The 16906-nt window shown below is 40.6% G+C and overlaps 1 protein-coding gene across 2 annotated transcripts in view; it reads left to right on the top strand.

Annotated features, from left to right (window-relative positions):
* MOCOS (molybdenum cofactor sulfurase) overlaps positions 1-16906 on the top strand; it is a 223915-nt gene that overhangs the window by 73242 nt on the left and 133767 nt on the right. For both annotated transcript variants that reach the window (XM_075084424.1, XM_075084426.1), the window contains exon 4: positions 11295-11936. In XM_075084424.1, the coding sequence (XP_074940525.1) occupies positions 11295-11936 (642 nt within the window). The remainder of the gene's footprint in view (positions 1-11294; positions 11937-16906) is intronic.

The following is a 16906-nucleotide window of genomic DNA, read 5'->3' as shown; positions in this document are numbered from 1 at the left end:
CGCACACTGACACCCGGCATCCTTTGGTCGGCTCAACAAACGAGCGAAAAAGACTTTCACTCTTGAGTATTTCTGTAATTATGGTCACCAGGATGTTTTCACTCTACATTCATGGTATTGTCTTATTTCTAATTCACAAGCGATCAGATAGTCCACTGTTTTACCAAAGTATGAGGGTCCTGCAGGTTACAAGAACTCATGTGCCAAGGATTACTGGCTCTGCTCTTCTTATTATTGCTGCTGCCCTTCATACTGATAAGTGGTTTTTGCGTTTTTTGTAAAATGCTTCAATGTTCTTCCTAGAAAGCAAAATCAGAGCTGCGCTGCTGAGGTGGGCCATCACACAACATGAAAAACAAATGGCAAATAAACGGTGGTCAGCAGTCTTTCAGACTTCGCTCTTCTGGCTTTTTACCAGAGCGAGGGGAAATACAAACTGCTGTTGAGGATTGGTTTAATTTGCTTGGGATACCTATGCCATATAAAGTAAAATGCTGTTGAAATGCATGAATAGATTTATGTAAGCCCTCTGTATTTTGAAAGCAGACTGAGGTGATTTCAGATTAACATCTTCATCTAAAGCCATTTCTAGACAAAAGCATAGTACTTGAAAAGCAACCCTTGACGAAATAAGGCTTATTAATGTATGAGTGTTTGCCATAGTCCCTGTCACCATAGTAACTGAGGCCCAGATTCACGAAATCATCTAATCCCTGCTTAAGCACCTGAGTACCTCTGAAGTTCTGGGCCTAAGTGTTTCCCAAGTAAATGCAAACTCACTAGACAGGCCTTTTATGAATTGCAAGAAATTATCCTTCTTAATCCTTTTTTTCCCCCCCCCCTTGAGCAAGAAAGCACTGGCTACAGGTGTAATGATTTTTTTTCAGTCAGGCCATCACTCATACTGTGGAAATCCATTGAAGAGGTTGATGTAAAAGGTTATGCTGAAAACAGTCAGTTTCTGAGACAGAAATTGACGCGTCCAGTTCTGGACGTATGGGATCAGAGTACTTCTTCAGTGCTCTGGGTCTGTTTTATGTAGCTGATTCCTTTTGACATGAAAGCATTTTGTCTTTGTCCATCTCTTTTCACCTTGTATTTTGCAGTTTTTCTAGAGGAACAGGTTAATATTAAAGAGTTGGCTGATCACTGATACAGCTACCTTCATTTACGGTTGATATGTTCCAAGATTAAGATGAAGGCTTTGTTTCAGAGCAGGAATTGGAGTACGAATCATCAGATGGATCTCAGCATTAGGAAGATGTCTGCCAAGTAGCACATCCTACCGAGGGGGCAGGCTACACTCTTTGCAGGCTGGTGTATGCATTGTCTGGTAACTATAAATAACAGTGATTGTGACTAGATGTGTCAGACGTGTGAGTCCTTAAACTTCAGAAAGAAGACAGTGGAAGATTCCTAGCCATGTGGGGGTGTTTGTGACTTGTCACAACTACTGTGCTTTGATCCCCAGCACAGCTCAGGAATGGATTTGCTTAGAGCTGGGGTAGAGAAGCCCCCAGTATATGGGAGTTGCACAGGCTCATCTACAGAACTGCTCTCCTACTGCCTCTCAAACCTACCTTAGTCCCAGGCAATACCACCCCAAAGTGAAAATGCAAAGGCTAAATAAGTAACGGAAGATTCAGTAAGTAATGAGCGCAAGTCTGTGCTTGACTCCTGCACCACAGAATAAGCGTAACTGTCGCTGGATAGTATGAGAATTGCTAGGTTATGCTTTTGAAGCTATGCTTAGTTACTTGCACTTTACAATCAAAAATACTTGGCAATGTACAAATAAGTCAAACTTATTTGGTTTTGATGGCAAATCCATTTTGTAAATGGGTCATAGCCAGTTACTGGTTGTCACACATCCATTCTCTGGCACCAACAGGGAAAAGAGATTGACTAGGGTCACAGTGTCTGGCGTACATGACATACTGTTTCAGAAAAAAATTTTCTGTAGTTTTTTAACTGGCTGCAAAACTACTACAAAAAAAAAAAAACCCCAAAACCAACACCATAGCTGGAGACATCACAGAAGTATGCGGTCTAAAGGCCAAAGCTGATCTAGAAACAAATTCCATTAAAGGAAAGTTAAACAAATATGATGTTAAAAAAAGATCGGAAGTAATGGTATGTTATTTTAAAAAAAAAAAAAAAAAAAAAAGTCTAGCTTATGAAGTTTTTTTTAACACCTAAAGAGTATTTAATTTCTTATCAGAGGTTACTTAAAAGGTTAAGCGCTGTAAAAAGTTGAGTGTGGAACCATCAGAACACCGAAGTGTGCTTTTTTTTTTGCAAACAGCCTTTACAAGTTTATACTTGTTATACGGCTGGAAAACAGCCAGCTATCATGCTCCACTTTCCAAGAATCAGAAAACAAAGTGAAGTAACTGCTGACCAGTAACCAGCAAATATCCCTAAGGTAGGTAGACGGGCCTCATGCCAGTGATGCTTGCTGGCATCAGCAGAATTAGTTAGACACTGCAACACTGAGGAACAAATCTCTCTGGCAGGAGCTCAGAACATGTGGAAAGGTTACAGATCAGGACTTGCTGAGTAAGATTGGAAAGAGGGATGATTGTGCTCCAAAGATACTGAAGCTGTGGTTAAGCTGGATAAGAGTAGCTGCGTGTGATGCTCAAGGCATTTAGATGCCTTTGGCAGGCAATGGAAGGAATGGCACATTTCCAGGGTGAGACACCTCAGCCTGAAGTAAACTTCTAGGTTAGGTTGGATGAGCTGCCTGCTGCAGAGCCTGTGGTTTCTGAGTGTCCCTAAAGGGTAATGTGCTTTGGTGTCCATAGTGTAGATGTCATAAGGTGATATGAATTTCCATATGCACACCCTTTAATTAGTTCACATAGGCTGTGAATAGGATATTATGCTTCTTACTGATAGAAGTGGTACCTCTGTCTGGTACTGTGCTGTCTGGGGTGTTCACCATTGAAGTCAATCTTGATGCATTCTTCATTTCTGCTCAGGGGATGCCTAAATAAAAAACTTACAGTCTGTGGTAGTTAAAAGGAATTTGGAAAGGGAAAATAGTGTGACCTTAGTTGTTTGGTGTATCTTACGAAGAAAATACTGTGATGAAGACATCTCCGGCTGACGTCGCCCTAGACAGCAACTGAGGTGATATGCTAGTCCATGTACAAAATCTTCCTATGTTTGGTTTTAATTTTGCTTCCTTGTGGTGATTTGCTGCAAAAATACTTTGAATTTTAATACATGAATGATTTACAAACCTGTTCAGATTCATTCCTAGTTTTCTATTTGGCAATTAGTTTGTGCAAATACAGTTTAGAATGGTTTATTCATGTGCTGTTTGCTGGTTATGGCTAGTCCTCCTTAAATAGTTGCCCAAAATATGGGTTATTTTTTCCATTTCCTTCCTGGTTGACTTGAAGAGCAGGTGGTGAATCTTCATTTGAAGAACCTATCGTATAAATTTGCAGAGCCATTTGTGTCCTAATTAGTGAAAAAACTGGAATTCACGAGTGTTTTTACAAATCTTTGGCAGTTGTTCAAGCACCAGAGTAAATGGGTCTGGCTGGTCTTACGAAAAATATCCACAAAGTGGTTTTAAAATCATGTAGCTATTGATCTTCCCTCTCTGCACAGAAAAATAACTATTTAATTTCAGAGGAAACAGTTACCCAGGGGTTTCTGCCACATCTAGAAAGTTACAGGAGTTATAGGCTTCTGTCAGTGAGAGGAGTTATATCTGTGTGTTAGGACAAACTGTACCAACAGGTAGCCTGCAGTGTCGGATTTTATGGTTTTCATGATTCCTTCCCACTGTTTTGCTCTTCTGGTAACATGCAGTGCCATAATACCACCCTAGATTTTAGTTTGCTCAGTCAGTGTGCCTGCTGTGACACTGAACGCCTTCTGGAGGTGCACCTCGTAATGAGGGTCAGCACGTTTCAGTCAGGGTGTGTGCTTCTCACAGGCTTTGTTCACCGCAGGAAGATGTTTTGTAGCCATTAGAGAGCTCCTGCTTTTCTAAAGATGTTGTGTGAGGGGAACTCCAGGCGTTCTGCTGTGCTGCCAGCTTTGCAGAATTGGAGAGGGGATTTATTTGCTGAAGATCAACTATGACCCTTGGTAAGCAAACGGGTATTTCCGCAGTGTGTCTCCAGTGAATTGGGCAGTGCCTAGGAGAATAAATGTAACGATTACAATGCTTCAACTCAGATGGCTGAGCGTGAGTGCCTAAAGAAAGTAATGCTTTCACATAGAAAGGGAGGGATTTTTCCATCACCTACCTATGCCAAGTGGAGTTTATGAGGTGCGTTCCAGCTAACCATTTATTTCATATGTCCAGGGAACTAATTTCAGTGTTGCTGTAAGCAGCACTAGAGTAAATGGATGAGATCCCTATCACTCTTGGGCAAGTAGAAATGGGAAGAAGCTGGGTTCGGAATGAGTGCCTTTCAAGTAAAATGGCCAGAAAACAAGTTTATGTGGATGTAAGCAGTGAGGATAAATAGAGCAGCGTGTGCCTATTTCACAGTTACCACGTGCTCTGAAAGGTTTAAATCTGTGTGTTGTCAGTATGAGAGGGGAAACTGAAACAGAAAAGCGGACTGAGCAGACTTTGTGAGAGAACTATGAAGGATTATTTATCCCAGTGCTCTTCCTTATGCAGGTCTTAATCCATGGGCAAATCCTTCAATCTGATGGACCTCTGCTGGGTTAGCTGCACAGGTTACAGAGATGATATGGCGCAGATGACTGTTGAAAACATTGCTTTAAGTGAAAAAACCCAAACCTTTACAAGAGCTTTTTTCATTAAGTTAATGTTTTGCTGGAGGAAGACAGACTTGGTAGATTTTTTTCCTGCTTAAATAGATTTGATTCTTTAAAATATTCATAGATTTCAGTTTGCTTTTGTTTGGATTGCAAATTGATGTCGAGAACATAACTTGGTGTTGTGACATACTGGATTGAAAGACCTCCTCTTTACAAAATAATATATGTTTCCTACGCAGAAGGCTTGTCCTTTTAGTTTGTTAAACCAGAGCATTCCCCCTGTGGATATAGCTGTAACTAGTTAAGCTAAGCTGTCACTTCTGTCAGTGACAGAAATTAAGAAAAATTTGGGTTGTTTGTTAAGCAGAGTGTGTTTCTTTATGGTATCCTTCTGCATTGGCTTAAAGGAGGATACCTACACCTTCTGTTCCTTTTTTCTTCATATACATAGACAGAAAAACGTGTACAGAAGAACTACTGCTACACATTAAGTTAAGCCTAAAAGCAGGGTGCAGGTCCTGGTGTCTGTAACACCCACAGTTTACAAGACCTTAGGTTCCCTCACTAAAGTTGACCTCTTTGATAGCTGGAGCTGACCCTTAATTAATAAATGAGGAAGGTTAAAATGCTCTTACCTAGAAATGTAGATGCAGCCACTGTCTACACTTCTCACTTACACTTATGCGAGGAAAGAATTAGAACGCTGGTTCTGAACAGTATTACCCTCTAATGTTAAAAAAGTAACTAACTAAAAAAAAAACTATTTTGTTTGACTTAGAAGTAATTTTTTAAAAAAATTGCCATTTGTACAAACCCTATTCCTTAAACAACAGTACGTTACATCTTTTCAGAGTTTCTATAGAGCAGAAAGCAGTGTGGTGAATTTTCTGAGACTCAGGCTAAGCATCTCTCAATACAAGTCCAATCTGAATTTGTGCTCCTGGGTAGTGTGACAACAGAAAAATTTTATAATGAGAAATAATTTTTATATGTAAATGTGCAGCTGAAAAGGAGCCTTTATAAAGTGCTACCTACACCTGTACTGTTGAATAGATAACCAAGATTCTGACTTAAAATCTGAATCTCTTGTTACAGTGGCAATACTGAAACTTTTAAAAGTGGTCTTTTTTAGCTGGATCAGGTACTGGCTAGAAAATCATTGTACTGACAATATTTATGAAAGCTCATATACAATCTAAATAAAAAAGTGAATACAAATATAAAACATGAAAATTACAAAGTCCTTGGCCATATTTTGATCTTGCCAACAAGAAATTGAAATGTTTGCACCAGTGGGAATTGAAGTTTGGAAGGACCCAAACCTAGCACTATCAGTTGCTGTTCAGCTTTTTATAGGTGTTTGCAAAATGGTAAATTTGAAGACAATACAGAAACTGATATAAAGCATATTTTGGATGTATATAAAGCCTAGAAGCATGGAAAAAAAGCCATGTAAATTAATTGAATTTTGGGAGGCTGTAATGGAAATCATAGAATCATGGAACCATTAAGGTTGGAAAAGACCTCTAGGATCATCAAGTCCAACCGTCAACCCAACACTACCATGTCTCCTAAACCATGCCCTGAAGTGCCACATCTACGCGTCTTTTAAATACCTCCAGGGATGGCAACTCTACCACCTCTCTGGGCAGCCTGGTATAGTATGAACATCTGTACCTTTGTGGGAGCACTGCTACTGATCTGCTGCTGAAAGCTGCAGATGAAGAGCTGGCAGCGAGGAGGAACATGGGGCTCCTTGCATGAGATAATGGGAGCTAGGCAGCAACTTTGGAGGGCATCCCTTTCATCTAACTTTGGGTGACACCGCGTACCTAAGGAAGCCGAACAAATCAGTAGACTTTACCTTTTGCAGAGCTGCCAGTGGCAATGAGGAGTGTCTAGTTCTAATTAAACTATTAATTCAGGCTGTTGGGTTAGATAAGTTAGACAATATGACTACTCCCTCAAAATATATGACTTGATTATCGATGTCTTTGACTATAAAGCCCATTATTAATTATATGTTTATTAAATGTATAAAATGAGGCAGCAAGCTTGGTTGAAAATTAATTTACTTTCCCTACCAGTGTTTACTTTAGGACAGTAAGGCATTTTGGCTCAACTGCAGTTATGAAGATACAGAACTTTTATGGCAACTTCTTAAAACGATTAAACACCAGCTAACAGAGAAGTCTCAGAATACAAGTGTGCACAGGGAAGTGTGGTCAAGTGAGGGTGTTTTCAGTGGCTTCTCCCTGGACTGGCTTCTTGGCCATGTGTTATTGACCTCCTTGTGTTGTGATCTATGTGCTTTTGGGGGTGTGAGAGGAGGGGGAGAAGGGATGGTATGTCATGGTGTGTCTTTGATGTACTGCAAAGACGGAGCATGCAGCTTTCTCCCCCACCTTGCCAGCCTGAAAGCAAGGTGCTGGGTTGAGTTTCTCAGCCTTTCTGCCATCTTCCCTCTGATGGCACAGCTGTATCAGTATGTTTAATGAAACAATTATCCTCTTAGTCATTTCTTCCAGAGAGTACTTTGAAAGTGGAAATTTGTAATACTATAAAATACCACTGCTCTTTGCAGCTCTGAGCTATAGTAGGTCAAGCTATCAGTTTTCTACTGCAAGTCTTTAGTCCTGCTGCCAACAACCACCTTACATATGGCTATAAATCTTCCAGGAGTGTAATAAAGGTGAACTGCATTTCACTGTAATGGGGTATGTCTTACATGAAGACAGAAAGCATTAGGAATTCCTTGTGTAATAGCCAGTGCTTCCCAATATTCGTGTCAAAACAGAGGATATAGTACTGTGGGCGGCAGAAGTCATTCAGACGTATTGCAGTTTTCTATCCCTATGTACTCTGATTTTATCATAGCATTGCTGCTCTAGTTCAGGAGTTTGTGGTATTCATTTTATAGACCTTATTCTGAGGTGCTGGCAGCTCTTCTGCTCCGTGTGTCAGAAGTCATTCTGGAGAAGGAAATTCCCTTAACTCAGTTGATATGGCTTTATTTATTTATTTAGGTTTTTTAACATTAGAAATACTTCAGCCAAAATGTAAGTCTGACTTTGAAAATTCTACCTCTTTTGCAAGTACTGGAATCATAGCAATTTTATGAGGCATTTAGAGACCCAAAATGCAAATAGGTGCCTAATGAGATTCACAAAAGAACCTATTTCCTATTGAAGTCAATTAGAAATGTAACTTTCTTGTTTCTCTAGCTTTAGGAACTTAAATACCCTTTAAAAAAGTATGGTTCTAATTAATTTGGGCGCTCCTGAAAATTTTACCCTAAACCTTGACTTTTTTCATGTGGAAGTCTATTTCTGGTACTGATCTGAGTAGATAAATGAGTAAGTGTTACCTCATGGATTTTATTTCAGAACCATTCAGCTGTTTCTGAATTTGAATGATTTAAAACTAAACATAGTTAAAATAATACTGATGTGCATGAGCCTTGTCTCTCTCATTTGTGAATTAAACATCGAGCTGTCACTATTTGTGAGCCTGAACAACCCACAGTAATGTTTATTCTTTTGTAAAGTTGTGAAAATCTTTAATAAAAGTACTCACTGGCTCTGATGTTTGTGGTTGGACAACAGCATCCCGTAATTAAATCCGGATCCACCATTCCTGCATCCTAGCTATTGTCATTTTGCAGTGTCTTTTGGTCAAATTAAGTGCCGCAGTAAGTGAGTACAATTCCTGTGCAGAACTGCAGGTTGTTATTCCTGAGCAAAATGTGGCATTTTGCCTAGCTGTGTCTCACCTCCCACTCAGCCTGTGTGGCACAAAGAGGCTGATGGGCGAGGAGAGCAGAGAAAGCACAGAAGGTAGAAGAGGAGCAGCTTGCGAAGAGTCTTCAGCATGCTTTTTGTTGCTCTCATCAACTTGCTCTTATGAAGAGATGTTGTGTATTATGAATTTGCTCCTGTCACCTGGCTTTTTAACTTGGAAGGTATTCCATCTGTGCACATACATGTGAATATGTAACTTGTCCTAGTACTCACAGAGGTAAAAACATAGAAATCTTGATACTTTGGTGGTGTTGATTTTTTTCCTTGGGATTGCACAACCTTTTTATAATTTTATATCAGTGTAATGATTCCAAGATCTATCTAACTGTAGTACATACAAAAATAAGCCACATACAAAATTATGTTCATAACCACAAAGGCACGGACTCCTTACTAGCCCGCATTCTGCAGTTCCTTTCCCCTAGAAACAAGAGTCTGATGCTGTAGCGCTCTCTCCTTGAAGAAGTTAGAATTCTTGCTTGCTCTGCTTTCCACCTTTTCTATATCTAGGTGAACGCAAGGAAAGGAGAATAAAGGCAGAATGACATCAGGACTGAAATTCAGGGCATGGCTCTGAGTGGTAACCCTGCAGCTAGCTTACCTTCAGCAGAGGCTACTGCCTGGGTTGAGGGTTTCAGGTTCCTTCGGTCAGGTGTCCTATACGACACAAACGCATGGTTCAAGCTGTAATGCAGGAGGTGGTGGGAAAGGCTGTACAGCTCACTGCAGGGGAATGGGGAGTGGATGGGATTCAGTGGCCAGAGAGAGCAGGTCACAGTGATGAATGAGGTGAGCTCTCAGTTCAATACCCAATACAAAAACTTCTGTGAATGTCCCCGCCTTCATCCCTTACATGGTTTCTAAAGTCTAATGGAGAAGTTTGGTTTCTCTGAACATGGTCTTTAAAAAATCATGTCCGGAGCTGTGAATGCTTGCAGCAACTGTACCCTGGCAGATCTATTTCAGAAAGATCTTTATGAATTCTTTCAAATGGTTTCTCAGAACAGTTAAAGCATAAATCTATGACTGGCTGATGTCCTTCATAAAAGCTGAAATTCTTTCTTCATTTCCAGAAGACATAAAATACCTACCAATTGCATCAGATTTCAAAAATTTAAGTTCTGAAGAAAGGGAAGTCTCATTTGGGTCTACGAATCCATTTGTTGCATCCTGTACTTCCCAGTACAATGAGACTTTTATTCAACTGAGAAAAGTATTAATAGTATCATTTCAGTGACCCTTTGCAGGGTGTTTTTAGTCCTAATAATCAAAGTCATTTTAATTGTTTATTTTCCAGTGTTTAATCTTTGATTGCTGCACCCCACACACCCAGCTCTGCCACCCTTTGCCTGTAGCATTTGCGTTTCAGACTAGACACATAAAACTTTAAGGCATTTCACTGCTGTCCTATGGTTCAGGAAATTTTAGCTTGAATTTGTTGTGTAACCTTTAGTACAACTTACACTTAAATGCAACTGTGTCTTCAGCTTCTGCCTCTCCTGGTAAGGGAATCTCCTGTTATATATAACGTGCAATCTTTTAATGGTACATGCTGGGAACCAGAGTTCATAGACTCTCCAAATGCTGGTCTGTACTTGGAATTGCACAGATGAGAGTGCCAGTGGCTTGGAGAGCACTGGTATGTTATGCTGCTTAGAGAAACTCTCTGCAGCAGGAGAGATATGCTGAGAAACATCTTACTTTCCTTGAAAACCAGACAGCATTGCTGAGCAGCAACATTTATGCTCTGGTGCAATTTTGTTTGCTCTGCTCCCTGCACTGAAGCTGGTGTCTCTTAGATGGTTGTTACATTTCCTGTTAATATTAGTAGGAGTGTTATAAAAGTTAATTCAGAGAAAGTTCATCAGATGAAAAAGGTAAGAAAGGTGACTGAACTGAAACTGTTCCTCAGCCTCTGAAAAGGCTAATCTTGCATACTGCGAAACTGTAACAGATGCACAAGCTCGCATGGGTACTAGAAGGTGCATTAGATGGTATTCACAAAAGGTAGTTTAGATCCAGCAAGGTGCCGTCCAGGCATCAACGAATGTGTAGGGTAGATGTGTCTCAAGAGGTCGACTTGCTTAAGTTTTCATAGTCTGGCTTACTGGAAGATATTAGGTTGCTTCTGGTTTAGGCTATCTTTGCAGACTACAGAGATTACGGTCTTAAGTGCACAAGGCACATAGGAAGCATATGTTGCTTCTTGTTGTCTTCTGTTTCTGTTGTCAATAATATAAGCAAGGAGCAAAGCTGTATGATAAGTTTTCCCTGTTGAACCCTGTGACCCTTAATTGGGATGCCCAGTATTTAAGTAGATGAATTTTTTAAACTGAAAGATGTTCTGTCTGCTCCAAAGACCTTGTAAACTAAAACCCCTAATAGTTTGCAAATAAAAATGGGCTCTCTCAAGGACAGTGTCATTTTAATCATATCCACGCTTGATTCTGATGCCACTGAGGGACCAGACTGGCCCTCAGACCCAGCCAGAATTGGCTTCTGTCCTTAAAAACACAGCCACGTTCATTACAGCGTTGGAAAGAGTCTCTTGTGGGCAAAATTATTCAGGTTACACCTGCTGAAGTTTATTGTGCTATTTGGCAAAACCTGCCTACTTCTATTTATATCAGGTGTCAGAGTAGAAGAATTTATGCTGAGGAAAAACAAAATATATCACACAGCAATAAAACAGAAAAATCAGAAAATAACTGGATCTCTTTTCCCCCCATTTTTCAGAATATTGCAACACTTTCACACTACTGCTGAAGATTACACCATCATTTTCACATCCGGATGCACAGCTGCACTTAAACTGGTAGCAGAAGCATTCCCTTGGATACCTGAAGGCACAAAGCAACCCAGCAGTCGATTCTGTTACCTAACTGACAGCCACACGTCTGTGGTGGGTATGAGGGGGATAACTGCCTCAATGAATGTCTTGTCTGTTCCAATAAAACCAAAGGAAATCTTGTTATTGGAAAAGAACAGGTTACCAGCTGAAGAACAAAACTGCACAACACCTCATCTTTTCTCTTATCCAGCTCAGAGCAATTTTTCTGGTACCAAATATCCCCTTTCATGGATACAGGACATAAAATCTGGAACAGTCTGCCCCGTCAAGATACCAGGGAAGTGGTTTGTTCTACTAGATGCAGCTTCGTATGTAAGCAGTTCTCCATTAGACTTAGGAGTTCACCAAGCTGATTTTATCCCCATCTCGTTCTATAAAATCTTTGGATTCCCAACTGGTTTAGGAGCGTTATTGGTAAGCAACCGGATTGCCCCCCTCTTAAGGAAAACCTATTTCGGAGGTGGAACTGCAGCTGCCTACCTCGCAGGAGAGGATTTTTATTTCCCAAGGAAATCTATAGCAGAAAGGTAAGGCTTTGTTTAACAAAACAGGTTTTTTTACTGATACTGTTTGTGTCAGACAAATGTTTTAGGGTTGGTGCATGCACTGGGCTGTGACACCTGTGCTTCTTTATGCATTTGGATAGGTATTTCACATCTAACACTGTTTTCTTCTTAGTATTTTTTCCTATCTAAAAAACACAATCTGAAGTATCTACCTTCCTTCTCTGATCTAGTTTGTCACAACTGGTAAAAATACAAAGTTTCATTCAGTGACATAAAGGTCAGTCCATGCATTTTTTAAATTTATATTTAAGGTACTTCAGTGGAACACTGATTTGTTTTTGAAACTGCACCTGCAGCAGCCAGGCCAAGGTTGATCACACGGTATAATGACCCTCAGTGAAATTGGAAAGTAAGGTCCATGTATTTCACTGGGAAGGTGGCATGCTTTACTCTCAAGAGACACTTTATCAGAAGAACATGTGCAGTAAGATAAATTACCTAGGACAAATATTTGTCGCACTCTAATTCCCTGACTGAGGTTCTGGAGGAGCTATGAAGCTCTCCTACAGATAATAGAGGACACCTAAAGGAGGTCAAAGATACACACATAAGGAAATTCAGGGCAATGGATAAGCTTCCCCAGTTCCTTAACACATTGAAACACCACTCTTAGCGGTGCTTAGTCTCTCTGCCTCTTTCCCTCATGCCAGCAGCAGCTTACACAAACGCAGTAAAGACTCTTCCTTCCTATCTCACATCGAATACATATTCACAAAGGAAATGCTTGAGATCAGCATTTAATATTAAATTATAGTCGTTGAGAGAGGCTAGAGATGAAAAGGGGAAATGATAAAAAAAGCCATTCATGCCTTGCATTTGTTTATGGATGCGTACTCAGCAGCACGATGTCATGCATCTCCCACGACGTAAATGTCTGACCTTTCACTGTACAGGTAGTAATGCATAATGATTCTTCATGTGTGTGCACCTCTTCTAGGTGTGTGCTCTGAGGGCTGCTGTAGGGTTTTGGTTCTGGACTGGTAAATGCAGAGGCTGGCCGCGTTAGCCTGGCTCTCTTGCCGTAAGAGGCCATGCAGCATTTCTGAAATGGAAATTGGTGCGGTGAATGTCCAGTTAATCTTTTAATTTAGAAATAAAAACAACGGGGAAACATTGGTGATCTGTCCTCTGTTTCTGTTTTTTTGAACCAAAAAGTCCTTGAAATGCACCACTTAGTGAAAGTCAGGATGAAAGGGCAGAAAAATCATGCGATCCTTGTGCTCCTGCGTCACCTGCAAGCCAAGGAGAAAACCTGCTTTAATTTGACCTAGGCAGGCTCTAATTTCTGAGTGGCTTTTCTAAACATAATTGACACAAGACTCCTGAGATTGCATAGTGCATAAAAATATCTGAAATGTGTTTTGGGTCTCAATTCTGATTTTATACCTTTTTTTTTTTGATTGAGAGGGGAAAGGTATGTGGGAACCTTGAGGGGAGCTCTAGCTCTGGTATCTTTTTCAGGAGTTTTCAGAGGTTGACTAATTATATGCCTTTCAGGTATTTGAGGCTCCCACTGCTTGCAAGGGCTTTTTTTTAACTGGATCAGAAGAAGGGCCTGCTCTAACCTTTTTTCTACTACAGAGTTATAAATGAAAGGATTTGTCCAATTTGATTTCTCAGTCAGGCTGGGTACAGATTGTCTAATCTTGGTATGACGGAACCTAACTCAAGTAATCAAATCTGACAGCTGGATATGAGGCATGTGTACTGTTTCCCGTTATACACCAAAGTGTCAGGCAGACAGTCTGAGTGATTGTACACAGGTAAATATTTACATTTGTCCTCATCTAATCCTTTGGTTATTATTTGAAAACCTAATATTTAAAAGTTCGTGTTTAGAGCATTATTGATGCTGTCTGTAATCCCAAGCGAACTGTGGAGACTTAAAAGTCCTACCTGGAGAGACTTGGAAGTTTTCAAAGACAGGTCAGGAATGAGGATAACCACTTTCTTGAAAACATGTAAACAACAGCATTGAAATTCTCAGTCAATGTCCTCCAAGCTATTTCATCCATTTTTTTTTCTTTCAGATGTTATGGGGTTTTGTTTTGTTATGTTTTTAAAGTGTTTTTCTGGTAATAAAATGCAGAGATAAATCAGTTAGGAACAGAACTACTACATTTCAAATGAAATGCCAGGCCACCATGGCCAAAGCTAATATGATTATCTGTTGGCCATATTTCCATTTCTTTGCTTGTGACTGAAACACCTTGGTCATTATTTCTCATATAAAGAGCAACTCTAGTCAGGTTTTATCTCTGCCAAATTGCAGTAAGAAGCCTCCATCCTTGGAGGTATCCAAACCCAACTGGAGAAGACCCTGAGCAACCTGCTGTAGTTGGATATGCTTTGGGCAGGAGGTTGGACTAGAGATCCCCAGGGGTCCTTTGCAGCCTCTTGTGCTTCTGTGATTGATTCTGTGCACCTCTACCAAGCTCCATCTGCATTCTCTCTTTAGGTATGTCTTTGTGATTTTAAAAGGTTGATTTCTTAAAATTGTTTTTTAAAAAGGCTTGTTTACGGTGCTGGATTAACGTTGGGATTGAATACACTGAAACATGTCATTTCATGTCACAGTTCATAAGGAAACTTGAACTCTAACAAATACCATTGGAAAAGTGGATTAGAATATGTGTATCTGAATACCGTTAGCAGAAGGTATTCCCTGTCCACACATAATCGAAGTGCAGTGTACTAAGGAAACGGCTTTCTCTAAGTCATGGTGAAACTTGAGTGGAGATGTGTAATGAGAGGACTGTCAAAATGGTTACCTTTTGTCTTAATGGATACAGCTTTTGCTAGTGTTTCTTTTACTTTATTTTGTTGTTCTTGCTATACAAATTATTCTAGTGCAGACTCTTTTACATTCCTTTAATACCCTTAAATCACTTCCACATTTTCCCATTTCACGGCAGTAGCCAGTCTCCCTATCTCAACTTTTAAAATCATGTTTATTGTATTTTCATCCTTGTATCAAACAGCTTGACAAATTACTATTATCCTCCACAAATCTAGCCTCATTTCCCCTTTTTTTTTTCTGCACAGCATGTGATAATAAAATAATATGATTATGTATAGCAAGAATTCAGTGATAAAATATTCATCATCTGCCCTATTTTTCCTTTATATCTGGGAGTGCTATTCAGAATCTGATCATCCTGGAATTTATGACTAAGGCAAAAGAAGCTGTTGTGTTATCTGTAAATTGGATATCTGCATCTTAGTCTACCAGTGTGAAACATCTAGTGCATTAGCTGTTGCGTGTTTTTCATTTCCAAATGTATTTTCAAAAGCTTTGGAAATCCAGATGGCATGACTTTGTCCTTGATGAGTTTTAGTGGCTCTTGCCTCTGCTGCTTGAATGATTTGACAGCCCCAAAGCAGCACCCACACTTTTGTAGTCTATGATGCATTGTACTTAACCAAAGCAGGTTTCTCTATTCTTGATTCTGTAGCTTTTTATTTCTGAGGTGCTTCAGTGGCTGATATATATCTGACCTGCAGATAAAAGGTTAGATCCCTTAGGTTCTGCAGGAGACGTCCTTAATTAGGGCCCACCCAGGAACTACAGTGGAGAGCTATGCTGGAGATCACCGAGACAACTCTGCGCATGCCTATGCGGGTATGTGTATAGTGACAAGGTTTGGCTCCTCAATTGCATGCTGAGTCTGTGCATGCTGAGGAGGAGGGAAGGAAGGAGTGGAAAATAGAGGCAGAAAGGTAGGGATGAGAGCTATCACTAGGATCCTAAGAGCTGGAGCTGGAGACAAAACCCTGAAGCTGGGTGGTGGATATGGAGCAGCTCAAGACTCCCTTGGCAAAAAGCTGGTCTTCTTCTTGAAGGTGTTAACTGCATGTTTCTGTCAGTGTAGGAAGAATATAGTGACAGGTGCTGGTTTATTCCTTAGAAACTCTTCATATTGCTGAGAAATCACCTAAAGACTGGACCGTGTGTAGAAGAGCACAATACTTAGTGCACGTGCTCACCTTGTAGTCTAGCACATGCCCATTGACTCCACACTCAAGGGCTCTGTCCGCCTACCCATGATTATTTTAAAGTGGTAAGTGGGCTTAAATATCACCCTGGTGGCTAGTACTTTTTGTTCAAAGCATTTTGTTTTGCTACTTCCACGTTTTTGTGATGTTTAGTGATCTCCAAAAAGGACCACTTATGGATGAATTTCCAAATCCATAAAATTCCTGAACAAACAGCTTTTCAAACAGCAGTGATGACTTTCAGATGAGATACTTGGGAAGTGACAGGGGTCTTTATCTAATTTCTAATGGGCATTTGCACCATGAGGCTGCCTTCTGCACCTGAAAGAACTATTGCAGCCACTGACAGGGACTCGTAAGCCTGAACAGGCAACAAGAGAGTGAGCAAGTCTCTTCCTTCTTCTCACCCTGCCTAGGGCCACCCTGTCCTGCAGAGATGAAAGGCCGGAGGCCATTGAGCAGAGCTGTGTAGGATTCTGTTGTGGTTTAACCCCAACTGGCAACCAAGCACCATGCAGCCGCTTGCTCACTCCCCCCTGGTGGGTTGGGGGAGAGAATCGGAAGAGTAAAAGTAAGAAAACTGGTGGGTTGAGATAAAGACAGTTTCACAGGTAAAGCAAAAGCCACACATGCAAGCAAAGCAAAACAAGAGATTCATTCACTCCTTCCCATGGGCAGGCAGGTGTTCAACCATCTCCAGGAAAGCAGGGCTCCATCATGCGTAACGGTTACTTGGGAAGACAAATGCCATCATTCCAAATGTCCCCCCCTTCCTTTCTCTTTCCCCACCTTTTTAAGCTGAGCATGACATCATATGGTATGGGATATCCCTTTGGTCAGTTGAGGTCAGCTGTCCTGGCTGTGCCCTCTCCTGGCTTCTTGTGCCCCCCCAGCTCACTCGCTGGTGGGGCGGGGTGAGGAGCAGAAAAGGCCTT

Source organism: Phalacrocorax aristotelis, chromosome 2 (genome assembly GCF_949628215.1).
Source record: "Phalacrocorax aristotelis chromosome 2, bGulAri2.1, whole genome shotgun sequence".
Taxonomy (NCBI): domain Eukaryota; kingdom Metazoa; phylum Chordata; class Aves; order Suliformes; family Phalacrocoracidae; genus Phalacrocorax; species Phalacrocorax aristotelis.
The sequence above is the reverse complement of the archived record's forward strand: the minus strand, read 5'-3'. Positions and strand labels throughout refer to the sequence as shown.